A 19,839-nucleotide genomic window follows, 5' to 3' on the forward strand; every position below is an offset into this window, starting at 1 on the left:
ATCATAGCTCAGTGGATAAAGTATCAGGTTAGTGATTTGCAGATCCCGAGTTCATTTCTTGAAATAATTTTTTGAAAATCATGTTCTTTTTAAAATCCAAAATTGCATATTTTATGCCTTTTTGAAATGCACTTATTACATATCCTCGTATCTTTCATAATTCAATCATTTTGTGCTGATTTGAGAAACTTTTAAGGTGTATAGTGATCGAGCCATGGAGGAATGAAACATAGTAATGGAGGAATGATACATAGTCATAATGGCTGACTTCCTTTTGAAAATATGAATAGGCCTATCAGCAATACATGTATATATTCCTTTTAAATCGAATTGCCCAGATGGATACCTCAGTAGGTTAGGGTTTTGGGGGGAAAAAATCTTTCAGATTACTTTCTATATATCAAAACTCAATTTTAAACTAAATAATACATTTGATACTTTTCAATTTCAAAATTGCCTATAAGATTCCTCTGGTGTGTTATTCATCCTTTTAAAAATGATTCACAAATTAGGCCTAATAGAGTTACATTTCGTGCGACTTATCTTGCACCCGTCAGTCCACTGCAAACATGGAAAACCCAGAGAACCCACGAGTTTTCTTTGACGTGCAAATAGGAGGAGAAAATGGCAAGATTTCCCCCTTTTTATTATGTATCGTATATCAAAATTATATGCCATTATGTGTTTATGGAATTTTGAAGCATAGAATTGTGAAATGTTATCTGATCACCGAGCCGTGCGGTGTCTCGAATTTTCTCTGATGAAGAATGGCACACACGTGTGGTGCATTCATTATCGCATTGATTATACTAATCGTTTTTGGATAGAATAGGCGCTTAAATTGGTGAAATTGTGTTTGACACAATCTAAGCAAACTGGTATATATAGTACATCTGTATATAATTAAGAGAGCTCTATACTCGATACTGTTATTACTGTATATATATATACCAGTTTACTTAGATTGTGTCAAAACCCTGTGATGCATGAAGTAAAATATTATGCCATCTCTCATGATGCAGGCATGACTCAACATTACAAGTTCTTGAACAATGTAACCACACCCTTTTCAACAGATATAATGCTAATGTAGTGTCAGATTTGTGATTTCCATCTTAAGATATACATCTCATGTTCTTCTGCAAATTAGTTCATAATATGTAGTCTACACTTTTGTCAAGTGTTTTAACTGCTTTCAATGAGAGAAACATTGAAAATTTTCTCAGACCAGTCTGATGGTTAAGCTTTTTTAATTTTTAAAGAAAAATAAAGCTATGGATCATTATCATATTACATATTAAGCATAAATATGTGCTTATAATTATAATAATATGATCAATAGCTGTACACCAAAGAGCTGATGCACCTAGCTAGTTCTAGGCTACTGATCCTGATGAACATCTGATATTTAATAATTTTTAGCATATAGGAGCTACTGAAAAAATTACCCCCAAAGATATTATAGTTTTATTGTTTTTCAATGTTAAAAAACACAAATCAGAAATGATACATTCAATGCCTGTATGATGTGAACATTTTCTGTATGCATAATTGCGTAGATCTGATGCCTTTTTAAGATTTTAAGCAGAAGTTGTGTAGGCATTGCATTTATAAGTAAAAGAAACATGGAGATATTAATGAATTGTCAGTTACAAAATCAAACATGAGTGTTTGATGGTGGAAAGAAAGAATTTCAAAGAAAAAGCACACTTTTGTCAGAGCTTACATACAATTTAGAAACTCAAGATTGGTTGTGTATGATTATATGATTGTGTATATTTAAAAGTATTTGATATATTAAAATCTTTAAAAAAATGGGTTTTTATGGTATAATTTACTCTTTTTTTCAGCCGGTAGAATTGTCTTTGAATTATTCAAAGATAAGGTTCCTAAAACATGTGAGAATTTCCGGGCTCTATGTACTGGGGAAAAGGGCACTGGAGAATCCACAGGATGTCCACTCCATTTCAAGAATTGTCCATTCCATAGAAGTAAGTACTAACACATTTTGATTTATTAGGTTTGGGTCACAAAAAATCTTACCAATGCATTGATACTTAAATTGATTGCATCTTTCTTAACATCTCACTCGAGAATTTTTCACTCATATGGAGATGTCACCAAGACTGGTGAAGGGCTCCAAATTAAGGCCTATACTCGGAGCTTACGGTCATTGAGCAGTGAGGGTTCTTTAGTGTGCCACACCTACTGTGACATGGGACATCCATTTTTAAGGTCATCTCCGAGGACCTGTGACATTCACACCTGATGCCAAACATTTGGTGATGGACCTGTCACTACCTGTTTTAACGAGTAAGGTCTGTCGCAGCTGGGATTTGAATCCCAGCCTTCCACTTGGGCGGCGAATGCTCTGACCTCTAGGCCACCGCTGCGGTAATGTAACTCATTGAAGGATAATGTTATTTATAAAAGAGAAAATGCATAAATAGAATAATGTATGAATTGAAAAACATGTACATGTTTGTATCATCACCTGATGTTAATGTTGGACTTGGTGTCAATTTTTTTAAAGACATCATACTCACTTTAAAAATTTGTAAATCAAATGAGGTTGTGAGCAAGAATTTAGAAATAATATTGTCAAACTCAGTCAGGGTAATTGTGTGTCTTTATTAAACTAGCAGTAAAGTTTGTTATAAACAAAGACTAAATTGTTTTTAAAAAATCCTAAATGAGGTGATGTAATATTATCTACTTAATCTATATTTTTTACTTGATGATCTGTTTTAAAAATACCTTGCATTTTATCTCAGACAACTAAAGTTTTGTTTTATCTCTCACAGTAATAAAGGACTTTATGGTCCAGGGAGGTGATTTTTCCAATAAGGATGGGACTGGAGGAGAAAGTATCTATGGAGCCAAATTTGAAGATGAAGGTTTCCCCTATAAAGTAAGAGGATTACACATTCTGATAAGATTATTGTCAGTCATTTTTCAAATGCATACCATGTTTACAAGGGACCATATGCAATAATTTATTTTTTTCAAATGAGTAAAATTTCACTGTGGCACGGTATAGTAAATCTTGTCTTGTTTAACATGAAATTGACATCCAGTTTAACTTATTCAAGGGGTTGTCTCGATGTCATGTACAAAATAAAGTAATGGATGTTCCTAATGCTCATCATCTTAATGTAATCCTCTTCTAATACTTATTTCCTGTGTAGCATTTTGAACCATTTCTCTACTTTTGATATTTATGAATGGTACTATATTAATTTCCCGAAACATAAAAAGCATATCTTTAAGTTGTATTGCGTGAGTAGACTCAACAGGGATAAGTCACTAATTACGAACGGCTCAAGGAAGTGGCATTCAAGGAAACACACACAATATTTCAGTACTCTGGAGATGTATCAATCAATCAGAAGATTATTCATTCCCATAATTTTTAATACTGATATACAGGTGACTCTCGATAACTCGAAGTTCAAGGGACCTTGATAAAACTTTGAGAAATCAAGAGATTGAAATTTGGAAATTGAAGGTCCGCCAGTATGGTTCAGATTTTACAGTAACCAGAAATGTTTATCATATGTTTTCCTTCATAGTCGTCAGGTAGTTAATTTGATATCAAAATAAAAAACCTTATTTTGCATTAATAAAAACATTTCAAAGTTTATGTATTTATTTGTTCTTTAATCATGCTTAGATAGGCATACAAAACCAAGTTCCGATGATGCTTTACTATCGCAAACTAAACTAATGTTTCAACTATGTAAACACCTAATTACCCCTCCGGCATTCAACAAAATCCAGGTAAGGTCCAAGGGGAAATTATTAAACGCTTGGGTAACGGTGGGTATACGCTACCACCACTTTGAGACGTCGAGAGTGAAAAACAATGAAATGTGTTTTATGGGACCCAACTTCATTTTGAGAGATCGAGAACTTTGAGAGATCAAACGTTCAAGAGATTGATAGTAAATTTGCTTTGTTATATAGAGAAAAAAATCGGGACCATGATTTCACTTTGCGAGACCGAGAACTTCGAGAGATTGAAGTTCGAGCCATCGAGGGTCACCTATAGTTCAATTCAACATCAATCCCTTAAATTTTATCTCTGCTTATGCATACAAAATGCGACTGACTTCTGCAGCTTACCTACAAGAGATCGCGATCAGTAAAGATACTGGAGTGATATGTGTAGATGATTTATGAGTTAGATATTTTTTGTACAACAGGAATACAATAATTAGAGTTATTTGATGTTCATCTATGAAAAATGCACCACAGTAATATAATTGCATTGATATTTAACATATATACATGTGTAGAATTACTTTGACATGCAACAGGAATGTTTTATAATATATGATATTTACAGTGCTACCTCGATATATTGCCAACTTTTGTTCAAGACGAATTTTTTGGGCAATAGAGCGGGGGTGGCAATATAATGAATTCACTTAGCAGTCAATAGAAATTTAGTACCATAAAGTTATTTGGACTCCATTCTGTATAAACATTTAGATTATCTTGAGTTTAATTCTTACTAGGTTTTTGTCCTGTCATTGATAATCAGGTGACCATGACGACCCTTGGGCTTCTTGGTTTAGTTCTTGTTCATATTTTGAATTGTCATTTTTCTCTTTTTCAGCATGACAAAGCAGGTCTTCTTAGTATGGCTAATGCAGGCCCTAATACAAATGGGTCCCAATTCTTCATTCTCTGTAAGCCAGCACATCATCTGGATGATAAACATGTAGTATTTGGAAAAGTTCTCAAGGGAATGGGTGTTGTTCGTGAACTGGAGAATGTGGAAAAAGATGGAGAGAACCCAAAACTGGTTTGTATTGTGGAGCCTGTCAATATAGGAAGGAGGAGGCTATCACTTTGATGAATATATTTAGATTTTATTCTATAATTTTGTCAAGATCGAGCAAAAGTACACTTTTCAACTGCCTACAGTTTTAGAGTAATGCTTTCTTTTTGTCAAAGTGTTTAAATGCCATAATGCTTTTTAAGAAAGAATCTTAAATTGGTATCAGAGCATGTATTATTAGCAGGAAAACCAAGGACTTGAGTTTTAAAGGCAGCTGATTGATTTTTTATGATAATGAATGTTTCTATGAGGATAAATGACATTCAGCTATATATAATTATGTCTACCCTCTTCCAGGGGGAAGACCTACTGTTTTTAGCTCACTTGAGCAGAAAGCTGAAGTGAGCTTTTATTATCACCCATTGTCTGTTGTCCGACTATCTGTAAACTTTTCACATTTTCGACTTCTTCTCCAGAACCATTGGACCAATTTCAACCAAACTTGACAAAAAGCATTCCTGGGTGAAGGGCTTTCAAGTTTGTTCAAATGAAAGGCCATGCCCACTTCAAGGGGGAGATAATCACAAAAATGCAAAAATAGGGTGGGGTCATTTAAAAATCTTCTCAAGAACCACTGGGCCAAGAGAGCTGAAATTTACATGAAAGCTTCCTGACATAGTGCAGATTCAAGTTTGTTAAAATCATGCCCCTCGGGTGTAGGATGGGGCCACAGTAGGGAATCAAAGTTTTACATACAAATATATAGGGAAAATCTTTAAAAATCTTCTTCTCAAAAACTACTTGGCCAGGAAAGTGGAATTTTACATGAAAGCTTCCTGACATAATGCAGATTCAAGTTTGTTAAAATCATGGCCCCCGGGGGTAAGATGAGGCGACAATAGGGGATCAAAGTTATACATACAAATATATAGGGAAAATATTTAAAAATCTTCTCAAGAACCACTGAGCCAGAAAAGCTGCCATTTACATGAAAGCTTTCTGACATAGTGCAGATTCAAGTTTGTGAAATCCATGACCCCTGGGGTTAGGATGGGGCCACAATAGGGGATCAAAGTTTTACATAACTAATGAATAGAAAATTTTTTTTTTAAAAATTTTCTCCTTAAGAACCATTAGGCTAAAGAACTTTACATTTGCACAAAAGCTTCCTGACATAGTGCAGATTCAAGTTTGTAAAAATCATGGTCCCCGGGGGTAAGACTGTGGCAGTAGGGGATCAAAATTTTACATACAACTGTATAGGGAAAATCATTAAAAATCTTCTTCTTAAAAATCACTGGCCAGAGAAGTTTACATTTACATGAAAGCTTCATGACATAGTGCAGATTCAATTTTGTAAAAATCATGGCCCACCGGGAGTAGGTTGGGGCCACAATAGGGATCAAAGTTTTGCATGCAAATAGGAAAAATCTTTAAATATGAGTCAAGGTGACTCAGGTGAGCGATGTGGCCCATTTGCCTCTTGTTTTAAAAGTTGTAGGGCATATATGTAAGAGGGGTGGAGGATGTAAAATAGCTTGTGAACACTTCTCCTCTTATATGGCTTATTCAATGGACTTGAAACTTTGTGCGATGCTTTATTGCCATTTGCAGATGTACATATTGTCGGGACATGAAGATTAAATTATTTTCTTAAAAGTTATAGTGGATGTAAGAGGGATGGAGGATGTAAAAAATCTTGTGAAAACTTCTCCTATATGTCTTATTGGATAGCCTTGAAATTTTGTGCAATACTTCATTATGATGTTCATTTGTTCTGACCCAGGGATCTTATATTTTCCTAAATTTACTGTGGATCAAAGAGGAATGTTTTATAGGTTTTTTACGTGTACAAGGTTTTGATCACTTTCCTTCTGGTTCTTCAGCATAACAGTCATTATTTCTGTATCATATACAACAATGACATTGGTCACATCGATGTTGAATCTTTTTTCCATCTTTTCCTTAAATGCACAAATTTTCGATGTTCCTGCTCATGCTGCCTCCTCCATACCATCCAGTACATTAACAGGAGGGAGTGTAATTTGGAGCACTTTCAATTTAGGGAGCATGGGAGACATTTGTTTTTAACAAAAGCAAACTATATTTTTATGTATACTATTAAATTTATGGAAATGTATGTGCAGGAGTGTGTTATAAGTGACTGTGGAGAGCTTGCCCCTGGACAGGATGAAGGTATGTCCACTGATGATAAAACAGGAGACAACATTCCCGATTGGCCAGAGGACTGTGAAATAGACTTCAATAATGTATGTAAATATTTGATATATTCTCACCACTGTAACCATATCATATTTAATGTGGGTGATATTCATCAGAAAACATGTTTTTGGCGATTTAATTAGATTTGATTTGGTGCTTTATCCAACCAGTCCTAAAATTGAAGTATTTGCAAGCATTTAGCAGTATACTTGATTTAACGGTCTGTCTTCTGCCAAAGGTGCTAGAATAGAAATATGCTGCCAGATGTCAATGTTTATACAACAGTACTGTAAACCAACTATTATACACATCATTTTTTGTTACCGATTCTATTATCACGACTTTGGCTTTGAATTCCTGGAAGTAATGTTGGTAATCTCGGTATGATTTCAGACAGATATTTTTATATTTTTAGATAGCTTACATTTGAAATATAATTTTTTATTTTAATGATATTTTAAGAATAGCCAGCTTCTAAGTGAACTGTCAATTGCACCATGGACTTTGGAATAAAGTGAAAAAAGCTTAAGAATTACTCACCATGGTAATATGTGAAATCTAAGATTTTAAACTCACTTGGGGAATAAAATATTACTACATGTACTCCATTGTGGAAATTAATTGTTGTAGAGTAGTTTCCTGTTACCTTAAATAACCCCAACCCCCCACCCTCCAGGCCAAAACTTTCTAACGGAGAGACATTAGAATCTCATACCTGGCACAAGTGTTTGATTATAGCCATATGATGTGTCATGACTCTGACCCAATATCATTTAGCTTTTTAGTATCAAGGGCTGTACTATATTTAAATATTTTGTAATATATATGTATGTCAGAATGCAGCATTTTCCCTTCAAAATCAAGATATGTACAAAATTTGCATGCCCCATTTCCCCCGAAATGAATTCCATTGAAAAATGCTTGGTACTACATGTATCTCCGGATTAAAATTGATGATATTAGTATAAATTCAAGAATGTATCCCCTGAAGTGAAGGGTGGCAAGAAAATTGAAATTTCCTGTATTTTCCTGAATGACTGCTATTTATACCCCAGAACCGACCTTTAAAAAAAGTATGAAGTGTTTACTTTATATTTATATGGTTAAAATTAGGCACTAGCAGGAATGTGTTTCAAATGGAAATATATTGAATGGCCATTATATGCATCAATATATGCGTAAAGAGAACCTAGTTCTCTATATAGCAGAAAAGCTTATTACATAATAGTTGAATAGATTCAATTTTTTTTTCATTCATAATGAAAGATTGTCTAATGAAATTGAATGTTTACAATACATGTGTACAATTTTTTTTATTTGTTTTGATATCCATTTGCAGTCTGAGAACAAAGATAAAGTGTTAGAGATGGTAAAATCCATTAAAGACTTCGGTAACCTGTTGTTTAAAGAGCAAAAATATCAGCCAGCAAAGAAAAAATATAAAAAGGCTCTAAGGTAAAGTGGCAGAAGGTACAAACAGGTGCATCATTGATTTAATAGATTTTTGTAGATGTCTCTCTTTTTCTCTGTTGTACATAAAGGACCCCATTGGAAATAAGCCATGTGGCTTTCCTAGGTAATCCTTGTCATAGGCATATGCATTATATCCACCATATTTTAAATATCAAATAGCTTAAAGAGTTTCCTTTGTACTCTATGTATGTTTAATACATGATTTCTTGTTTTAAATGTATGTATCTCTGTGATATTTTCTTGTATATATGCCTATTCCTAAATGTTTGTTAACTTTCAAACATTTTTAACTTCTCTGAAATCACTAGTATTTAGTAAATATTGATGATATTTGTGTACAGTGTCTCTTGGGCTAAAGAGTGATTTGTAAAGCGCATGTACCATCCCCTTGGTGCTCTGGGATGGGACTCCAACTAAAACAAAAAATATCCAGTTGTGGAAGATATCCTATACTCAACATCACGGCAGACAAACATCTGTTTATGAATCAGATAGAGAGCAGAACTTTTAATTTCTAGTCCTGTCAGATTTTAAGACATTTAGAATTACAATATCATATGAAATACATGTGTCTTTTGAGATAATTTACCATCAATTTCTAACATTTACATTATCAGTCTGTTTGTCTATGGAATTCTGAAGAAATCATAGTTAATTTTAATTATCAGTATATCACATGAAGTATGACTGCATTTTTACACCCCAAAACTGAGAATTTAAGCACCTTGAAATTTTGAAAATGTAAGAAATATTTTTTAGTTTATGAAAGTTTACATGAGTACGGTATGAATATGACACTTTTCACCCAGACATAATGTACTTGAACATTAAACATGTTTTATAAAATACGCTTGTGTGAAAAGTCTATTATGTTAGACCTGTACAACCTTTCTAACTAAAAAACATTTCCTGAATAATGTATTGACTGTATATAGGACCGACATAAAGGTCGTTTTTGACTGATGTAAACCAATATTTAGGGCAGATTTCTATTTCATGGACTGAAATTGGACACATAGGCAAATTTCGTTTTGTGATTAGGGAAAATCATTGAAATACATGAATAGGAAAATCAATGGAATATGTGGATGGAAAAATCATTGAAATATGTGGATGGAAAAATCAATGAAATATATAATATATAGGAAAATCATTGAAATTTGTTGATGGGGGAAATCATTAATATGTGTGGATCAGAAAATCAGAAACAATAAAAATTTTGGGCTGACAAGTGGAACCTATATTGTAGGCATTGTCTAATTTTCTATGGACATCCACTTAAAATGGACAGTGAACTTACAGTTATCCCATAACCACTGAACCAGATCAAGGCCACAGGTCAATATAGAATGATAGTTCTTTACTTTATAATGGCCCTAGTCGAGATACACAACATGAATTATAAGGTTGCAATATCCTTAATATGTTGATTACAATGATTGTAATTTTAGCCTTGTTGTATTGCACTTATTGTGAAGAAAGGTCATTTAGTATAATGTTTTTATGACTCTACAACTTAGTGAACTCATTCAATCAGTTGTCTTTGTTCAGGTATCTAAAGGAAGTGGACAACAACATGGATTTAAGTGATGAAGCAAACAAAGAAATTGAATCCACATGTCTAATTCCTGTGTCCCTTAATTTGTAAGTACCACTAACTCCTCGTTGAACAGAGAAGAGCTAGATACTATGAATATAAGTACTAGAACAGCTATACTATTTGCAGTAAAATGTGTCCAAATTCTTGATAGAAATTATTCCTCAGGAAGATCAGAACAATGAAATTCTTGACAGATACTGTGTTACATATCTCAGCTATTGTGACAATACATGGACTGACAGAGTTCATTATATTCCTACATCTAGGTCACCTGAGTGACTGAAGTGCTCTAGTGCAATTTCTTCTTGTCAATCAGCCATTATGATCATTCATAGACTTTCAAAAATTTCAACTTATTTTCAAAAACTACAAGTAAATTAAAATGGCATCCCAGAGTCTTGTATTTTTGGCAATCAAAATTAAAACATGAATAACTGTTGATGCAACTAATGCATTAAAAAATGATGGCACCCATATGGATCATGAAAATTTCAGTGAACGTATGTAGAGATGGTCTCTTTCTTTCGCAGATTTTGACTTTTTTCTTCACAAACGGGCCTTTGGCCTGTCCAAGCATTCTTAGTTTAATTACTGGGTAGCATGGAAAAGACATCATATAATTTGCTTGGGAAATTCATGGTCCTAGTGTCAGGGGATTAGGCTCTAAGGTAGAGCTATACTGAAACTGAAAAATAAATGCCTCCTCTTTAATCTGGAACATCTAGCAGGCAACCTCTGTGTATGTTTATAATGAGCATTGGTATCTTTATCGAAGTTCATGATGCCTGGGTTGAGTTTAAACCTTGGGATTTTAATTTTGAGGCAAACAAAAGACAAAATCACACACCAAGAAAAACAATACAATACATCTTAGAAAGCCACAAACGTTTGGGGGTGGGGCTCCATCTCTTGGGAATCTATTAGGGTGTTGGTCTGGAGCCACTGGGGGCTGCAAAGTGGTTCACAACCCTGTCTCGTGTTCTTGATTTCCCAACTCCCACTTATATTTTCCTTCCAACACCTACAGTCTGTATCAGAAACAAATTCTTTGATATATGTAAGAATTAGTCATACAGAAATCACAAAACAATATATTCAAAGCGATACATTCAAATTGCAGATTATTGTATGCCAAAACAATTTTGCTATGCAAATTTTTTTTTTCAAAAATGTGAGAACTTAGCAGTGCATGTATTTTTATATTCAACATGTTTAGTGCATGTTTTGACATTTGATTGCTACACTACCCTCTTTCTTTGCTAGAGCTGCTTGCCATCTTAAACTGGAAGAATATGAACAAGCCATTGAACAATGTAAAGAAGTAAGTATTACCATCAAATGCATTTTCATTCAACAATTGTTGTTTCACTTGTCAAACATACGAAGACTTATACTGTGGATTTACAGTAAGTGTGAACGAGACATATCGGCAAGTACATGACGTGCTTCAGATAGTTCATTGGAAAGTCCCCGAGTGATTTTAAAGAGCGCTTTTGATAGGTCGGTTAAATTATAGGTAGGCGGTCCCAAGTATTTGGCATTATATTATCTCGTGCCTAACAAGTGTAAGTTTCAATATTTGATTTCAGTGTAAATTGCACCGTACGTAGCGTGAGATTCAATATCGGTTTTGATTTGACAACGGAGATTTGAGATTACGTTAATAAAATGTCTTGTAAAGTTTATCTTATATATACTAGATATCTACATGTATAAAAGTGATGGGATATCTTATAAACAAAAAAATATAAGATGTCTTACATGTATAAAAGATACAAGATATCTCCTAAACTTTAGAAGATATAACTTTTATCAGATACCTTATAAATTTTATCTTTTAAACAGGAATAACCGTGTTATACTTATAATCCATCGCAGTATCAATAGGTATGGGAGGGGGAATACAGGGTGAAAAAGGCGAGCTCCGATATGTAAAGAAAAGGCAGGATAGCAATATCCCAGAATTCAAATAGTGCTGAATATTAAAAAGAAAAAGACGGGATCGAAAATGCTGCGGGAAAAGGCAGGATCCGCAGTTGCCTCTATATCCCAATAAAAATTGAAAGGTTACTCCCTTAAATTCCTGTAGATATTTGTCAGTTTTAAGCGATCAGAAATTTCAGTACATGTTTCTATAGGCGATTTTGTCCGTTTAAGAACAATGCTTTTGTTTTGTTGTCTCTTTCACATTCGCAGTTTCCATATCGTTATTTTAAAATAAATCTCTCAGAGGATATTTTCGAAATCTTGCAAAGCATTGGAAAAGATCGATGTCGGAAAAATTTCTAAATTCAAATAGTTAGGGGAAAGAGGGGGTAAAAACTCGTAAGTTTCTGTCATCTGACATCGATTACACGTTAGTGGGAAAAAAAGCAACTGACTTTAAAACCACATAATAATACATTTTAATAAACGTTTAATAGTTTCAATGTACACTTTCATTTGTTTTACTTGTTAATCGATTAGTGTCCTAAAATAATTTGTCAGATTAAGTAATAAGATCAATAGATATTCTACTTCGAGAAAACATATATTATCAACACATGGCAGGCTTTGATGTCTTTTACTGTTATATATACCCACATTTTCGTAAGAAATTCGGAAGTAACCATCGCTACATACTGTTAATTGAATGAACAACGGCAAGTTCTGTGAATTCTAGCAAAAACTAAATTCCCCAAACCACCCCTCTCCTGTACATGTAACACATTATTAAAGAAATTCAGCATTTCGTTAACATTCTATAACGTCATAATAAACCACAGCAAAGGTCGATTGTTAATGTTGCGATACTGGCATACCTTTGAACCTATCACTGGTCCACCCCTAACTGTATGTCCATAGGAGTTCGAAATTTTATCAATAAAGTTAATAAAATGTACTTGATTGACCAAGCCTTGAGCTATGGTCAATCAAGTACATTTTATTAACTTTATTGATAAAATTTCAAGTTCCTATGGTATGTCCATGATTGCGATTACCCGTTGTACGAACGCGACACTAGCTTCGTCAATATATATATATATATATATATATATATATATATATATATATATATATATAGTCTCTTTTTTTGGAAGTAAAATACAGAAAAAACTCTAAACACTTTGTTGAAATATTTCGACCGTGTTACCGGTCTTCTTCACGAAAACACGACTGAAGAAGACCGGTAACGCGGTCGAAATATTTCAACAAAGCGTTTAGAGTTTCTCTCTCTCTCTCTCTCTCTCTCTCTCTCTCTCTCTCTCTCTTTATATATATATATATATATATATATATATATATATATATATATATATATAACTGACTCGGCCTGAATTGCAATAAAATCAGTAGCAAAGAAATTTTCAACACTTCGTTCGTGTTCAGACCACAGGGGCTCGTCACGAATTGACCCTCTCTATTCTATATTTACATTTATTTGTAAATATAGAATAGACGATGCCAAATTTTAAAAAGACAAATATTTCGTGACGAGTCCTTGTGTTCAGACGAAATATGCTTCTCTTGGATTTTCTTTGCAGTTTCTTGAAAGTAATTTCCCTAAAAATTTCTCGCAGTTCTACAAATTAAAGACACCTTTGGTACATTGTCAGGGGTACAAATATTTCTTCTTAATAAATTTTGTCTGATTTCTCTATTAATATACACTTGATTTCTTTTTAATTTCATACTCGATTAACAAAAGTACATCCGGTGTGAGCTTCGTTGGCGACATTTTCGGTGCAAGAGTTCCCATGATTGACTATTTTATAACGTGGCCTTTGCGACGCCTAATTTCTTACTGATTTTACCATGAAATAAACCCTCGGCATGTAATTTTAAAATCAACGTCATTGTATTAGTTGGTATTGGTTTTCCCTTTTCGCAGAGTCTCTTCCATCGTGCTAAAAGATTATGTAATGACACGCTAGTGTAAAGACACGTGTGACCATCTAAAATTATTTTTATTCCCGCCCCTTTAAATATTGGTCCAATCGCAGTGATTGTTCTTTCCTTGATGCGTCAACATTGACAGATTTGTTTTGAAACCATCTATCCGAGACCTCGAATGAACTTGAGAAGCTGAGTCGTTCACACTTACTGTAAATTCACAGTAACAGTTATGAATTATTCATGTATCAACAGTACTGCTGCATTTTATTCTATGCCCAGTAGTTTAGAATTATGTGTTTAAGCAGATATATAAGTACATATATGTATCAAAAGTGCTTGTATAATCTCACTGTCCCGCTGACTTCAAGGAATAAACTCCTGATCAATTGAATTTTTATTTCACGCACTGTTTATATACTGTTACAGCATGGCTTTATTACAAGATTGAAGATATTCTGCATTAAATTTTGATAGTTTTGTCCTGGAATCTTACTGTTTGCACTGAATCCTAAATTTGTACATTCAGGAGCTAACTGTTTTCAAAATTGTTTTTGCCTTCCTGAATAAACATGTTAACATATTTGTCCTCCAACATTTTCAGCATTCACAACAATTGTTGAATGTAGGTTCCAAACATGCTCACAATGTGAGATACAGAGAAGCCATAACTCTCATGACTTTTTAATGCTAGTTCTTTTTGTAAAGTGTAATAATGGCCGAAAGAATTGAATTCTCTCAACACTTTATTTGCTTGATGTGTCCTTTTGTTTATTAATTTATGTGTGTTATAATTCATCCTGATGAAGCAATCTATCTACATTCATTTACTGCAGGTACTTGCAGCAGATGATAAAAATCTGAAGGCACTGTTTAGGAAAGGGCAAGCAGAATATGGTCGCAAGAACTTTGATCAAGCTCTGGTAAGGACTAAAATCACTCACTTCAGAGATATACTCACTCAAGTACCGTAATGTTGTCAAAATAATGAGGGCTGAATTGAGCTGTAAATGAAAAGGTTTGAAAAGCAAAGCAAAAATCTCATGCAAAAACTTCAAGACTGTTGAAGATTTGGGGGCATATATGTTTTGGTCAGTTTGTCTTTCTGTCCATTTGTCCACAAAAACTTATAACATTGGCCATAACTTTTGAACAGTTTGTGCTAGGGCTTTCATATTTCACATATGTATTCCTTGGGATAAGACCTTTCTCTGGGTACCAGGGTTTTTGATCTCTTAACCTTGGAGTTTGTTCTACTTTTGAAAAACTTTGAACTTGACCGTTATCAACTTTGCTGCGATATGAAGTATCAGTGTTTCACAAACACATCTCATTTCCTGTCTCTTTGTCTGTGGCTAAAAAGATTGATGATAAATTTTGAACTACAAGTAAAAGGGCTTTTATGGGTGTAATCTTTGTGACAAGATCTTTTTACATGTAACAGGTCCTCATTCAATGACTTTTTTATCTTGATCCCCTACACAAAATGATTAACATTATCTTTAACTTTTAACTACAAGTGAGAGAGCTATACTGAGTATAAATCCTCATGAGATAGCCTTTTTGAATGTGCTAAGTTTGATGAACTTTGACCTCAACATGAACCTGTAATCCACCAATGAAAACCTTTAACATTGCTTGTAAATTTTAAGCGAGATGGAACATTCAGTGGATGTACACTTTTCTAACAGTGTTATGACTGACTTTGACCCACTCAAAAACTTTAGAATTTAGAATCATAAGTGAGAGGCTTTTGATGATTATAAAATGTAAACCTTGCGACAAGACTTTTTTTTAGTGATATATGTGATAGGAATTGATTGCCATAGGCTTATCCATTGCCATGATAATTGAGTTTTATGTATTGAAGAGATTCATTATGAATAGCTTCATGAATATTTTTATGCCCACGAGAATAAAGGTCAGTGGCATATTGTTTTTGTCCTGTTTGTCATTCTGTCTGAAACTTTAACCTTAATTGCTAATAACTTTTGAACAGTAAGTGCTAGAGCTTTGATATTTCACATGAATATTCCTTGTAACAAGACCTTTCTGTGGGTACCAACATTTTTTACCCTGTGACCTTGACCTTTGAGTTTGACTTATTTTTTGAAAATTTTAACCTTGCTAATAACTTTTTAACAGTAAGTGCTAGGGTTTTGATATTTCACATGAGTATTCTTTGTGACAAGACCTTTCCATTGGTACTAAACCTTTTGACCTTGGCATTTGACTTACTTTTTAAAAAATTGACATTGGTCATAACTATTAGAGCTTTCATATTGCACATGAGCATTTCTAGTGACAAGATCTTTCTACTGTTACCAAGAGATTTGTCCTTATGACCTTGACCATCTTTGGAATTGGCCATTATCGGGGGCATTTGTGTTTCACAAACACACCTTGTTTTTTGTGTTTCAAATTTTGTGGCTTTGTATAAACAGTTTAGTTAATTATGTAATTTTATGAAGAACTTCTTTATGTTTTTCCTCTATGAGGGAAATTTGTACTCTGTTGATTATTCAATATTTTGGTGTGGCACAATCACTAAAATGATACTCGATGAACTTCAAAATCTCATCTAATTCCAAGAAGTTAATACCTGGTATGCTAAATGCATGTTTAAAATTTTCATGCAATTTTTTCTTCTTCCAGGCTAGTTTAAGTGAAGCAGCTAAACTGGAACCATCTGATAAAGGTACTGTTTTCTTTAGTCTTGAAATCATTGGCCAACATTTCTTATGTTCTAGAAGTAGTAACTTTTCCTTCAAGCATTGTAACCTTCATTTCAAATGAAGGGGCAAGTGAAGTGCTGTGAATACCTGTATTTGATTCACACCTATTGCTAGCTACATTTTCACACAGGAGATACAGTGTATACTAGTATTAAAGAAGTAAGGTAGGGATGTCAATCTTATGTCTTTACATGTATGAAGTAGATCCATTGCCACCCATGCTAAACATTCCTGAGTGCTCAAGTAAGCTTCTCCAATAAAAAGAAAATTACAATGTCTGGGTTGATCTCAACCAAATTTTCAACATAAGTATCCGGAAGTAAATGGGTTTTTTTTTTTGTTGTTGTTGATTTTTTTTTTTTTTTTTATCAAGATGAGATATTTGAAAATACATATTGTGCTAAAAGGATTGTCTCAGTTAAAAATCTTCTCAAGAACTGATCAGCATAGACAAAACTGTTGATTGCTTGTACAGTATGTATGCATGATTAGTGTGGATACAAGTCAAACCAGTCCGCAAGGGGGGGTGTGTGTTGGGGGGGGGGGGGTGTTGAGGTTTTACAATGGAATATAAAAGAAAAAATCTTTCTTTCTTTCTTTCTCAAGAATTTAACATCAATGAAACCATTTACACGTGTATCAAAATGTTATGTTTAACTCATTATTATTCTTTTGTAGTGTAGATTCCTATTTGTTGAATTTGTGCAACCCCAGGGTCATGATTGTACAATTATTGACATTTTTTATGTGAATACGATGCTTTAGCTTCCTGAGCAGTGCTGTATTCACTGAGCCAGGAGGTTGAGGGGAATTTGTACAGAGGATTGCTAAAGCATCATACTAACCTCAAAAATGTCAATTATATTAAATTGTTGTATTGTATTACTGAATAATTCAAAACATGAAAACTGGCTACTGGAGTCTATGAAACAATACTTGACTGGTCATCTTTTGTTTACAGCAAGAGTGCCAAGACCTAGTTTAAAGTCAGCGCTCTAGATGCTAGTTTTTGTTTATCATATGCTTGATTATTTTAAAACATTGACACCAGTTGCTAGAGTTTACCAAACAACACCTGGTCAGTCATCTTTGTTTACAACTACAGTGCAAGCTTAGTTGATAATGATTAGAGACACAAGTTTTAATTGGATGACTGAAAATTGATAATCAATCCTATCAATTTCTTTCTAGTTGATGTTAGAAAAATCTGATAGTATATTCACGCTGAAGGCCAATGTACATGAAGTTGTTATTTTCAGAACTAGATAATGATTAAAAAGACACCTATACATTTTAAGATCGAAGTCATAATAAGATAATTAATGTCTTTCTATCCACATTTTTGTGGCGTGTGGTATGTTATATAATTTTTAGCCTTCACACTTTATTCAAAGCAAGTGATCATACATTCTTGATCTCGAGTTATAGGTTTAAAACTTATCCCCAAAATACAATGTATGCAGTAAACTAAATGAGTGCATTTGGAAAGTTGTACTACATTGTTATTGAAACCATTGAGCTTCTCTCAAAATGTTTTGTTGATATACATAAACCAACTGTTAAAGGTAGGCAGTCCGTTCCTAAACGTAAACACTGGCACTGTCACAGCAATCGGTATCAAGAAAACAATCTGATATTTTTCATTTCAGGTATCCAGAGAGAGTTAGCAAAAGTGAAGAAAGTTATTGAAGAATACAAAGCTAAAGAGAAGAAAATGTATGCCAAAATGTTTGCATGATCCATAAGATCATTAGATCTCTGAAATAAACTGTTATGTTTGAGATTATAGTATACATAGACCATTTCCAACCATTTGCTTTGGGAAGTATTTTCCAATTTATGATATGCCAAAAGGAGTTATATGTAATTTCCTTCAGTGAAAGGGAACGAAATCAGAAATTATTCTAGAAATGATTATTATACTGACTGTGCATTTTTTTCTTATATGAAAGATTAGATTTAAAAATATTGGTTTATAATGTTGAAAAATGCTTTTTCTTGCAAACATTTTCAGTAAAATATAGTTACTGCAAACCTCCAGTGAAAAACAGTTTCTTATAACCATACTTTGCTATATCCAATAAAAAAAAAAAATCGTTATTTTCCTCTCAGAAGGGAATAAATATCATTTCACAATAAGTGCGAATCCGTTATAGGTGTGATTGTTGTAAGTGTTTGTTATAAGTGTGCTTTACTGTACCATCATATTAATATTTGTATTTTCAAACTTTCTCACATTTCTAATTAATTTTTTTTCTGTCATCTGTCTGAACTTTTACATATTTGACATTTTGTCAAGAAACTGTGGGGCTAATAAGAATTAAACATTGAACAAAGTAGTTTTGTGAAGGACAGGTGATATGTTGTTCAACAGATAGGATCAATACATAATGCAATACTTTGATATTAGTTTGCTTGAAAGCCCCCCCCCCCCTTTTTTTTTTTTTATGGATATATTCAGAACATTGGAAATTGGGTTAGATCATTTAAAAAGAAATGATATATGGTGGTTGATTTAACTGTGTTTACACCTTACATTAGCTTCTCATGAATCAGATTTTTTTTCAATATGGTCTGTATTCTCACATAGTGCATCATCAAAAACCACAGGTTATTGTTTTATTCTGTTTCACAAAAATAGTGCAATAGAATGTAAAAATAACCTGTGGTTTGCGACGATGCACATAGTGTAGAGTTTTGTAAAGAACAACTTCAAAGTGCAGATTCTCTCTTGTTCAAAACATGATTCCAGTCAGAGTCTGGCCGCAATTCTATAAAGAATAAGAAAGCTTTTAAATAATATATCAAAGGAATATGCAATCATCCATTCTAATATTTGATTCTTTTTGAAATATGGGTGAATGAGAATTGAAACTGACTGCAAGTCTGTTATCAATCCTATTCATTGACTGGAAATTCATTGAATTTTGGTATGAAGAGGAGTCCAAAGGTTTAAAGATTCAAATCTGTTTAGTAGAAGAGTAAGCACTGTGGTCAGTGGGCCTCTTGGTTTCATCTGTTATACGCAATGTTCTATTGATTTATTCTGTTATTTTCATTGGACCAAAATGAAAAATGGAACATATTATGAATTTAGTGAAAAATGTGTCAGAACTTGAGAAAATAAAGACTAATTTTGGTTTTCCTAA

At 33.4% G+C, this 19,839-nt stretch overlaps 1 protein-coding gene across 2 annotated transcripts; it reads left to right on the top strand.

Annotated features, from left to right (window-relative positions):
- The first annotated feature begins 525 nt into the window (after positions 1–525).
- Positions 526–19,839, top strand: LOC125681999 (peptidyl-prolyl cis-trans isomerase D-like). 2 transcript variants are annotated; one of them, XM_048922367.2, is made up of 11 exons: positions 526–627; positions 1,851–1,991; positions 2,805–2,911; positions 4,622–4,810; positions 6,934–7,056; positions 8,349–8,464; positions 10,034–10,126; positions 11,346–11,403; positions 14,792–14,878; positions 16,611–16,653; positions 18,340–19,839. In XM_048922367.2, exons 1-11 carry the CDS (start codon positions 570–572, stop codon positions 18,426–18,428), a joined length of 1,104 nt encoding a protein of 367 aa, XP_048778324.2. In that variant the 5' UTR covers positions 526–569; the 3' UTR covers positions 18,429–19,839. The 2 variants fall into 2 exon arrangements, with proteins under 2 accessions (XP_048778324.2, XP_056013003.1); XM_056157028.1 differs by having other exon boundaries at positions 16,611–19,839.

The sequence above is a fragment of the Ostrea edulis genome, chromosome 2, assembly GCF_947568905.1.
Source record: "Ostrea edulis chromosome 2, xbOstEdul1.1, whole genome shotgun sequence".
Taxonomy (NCBI): Eukaryota; Metazoa; Mollusca; class Bivalvia; order Ostreida; family Ostreidae; genus Ostrea; species Ostrea edulis.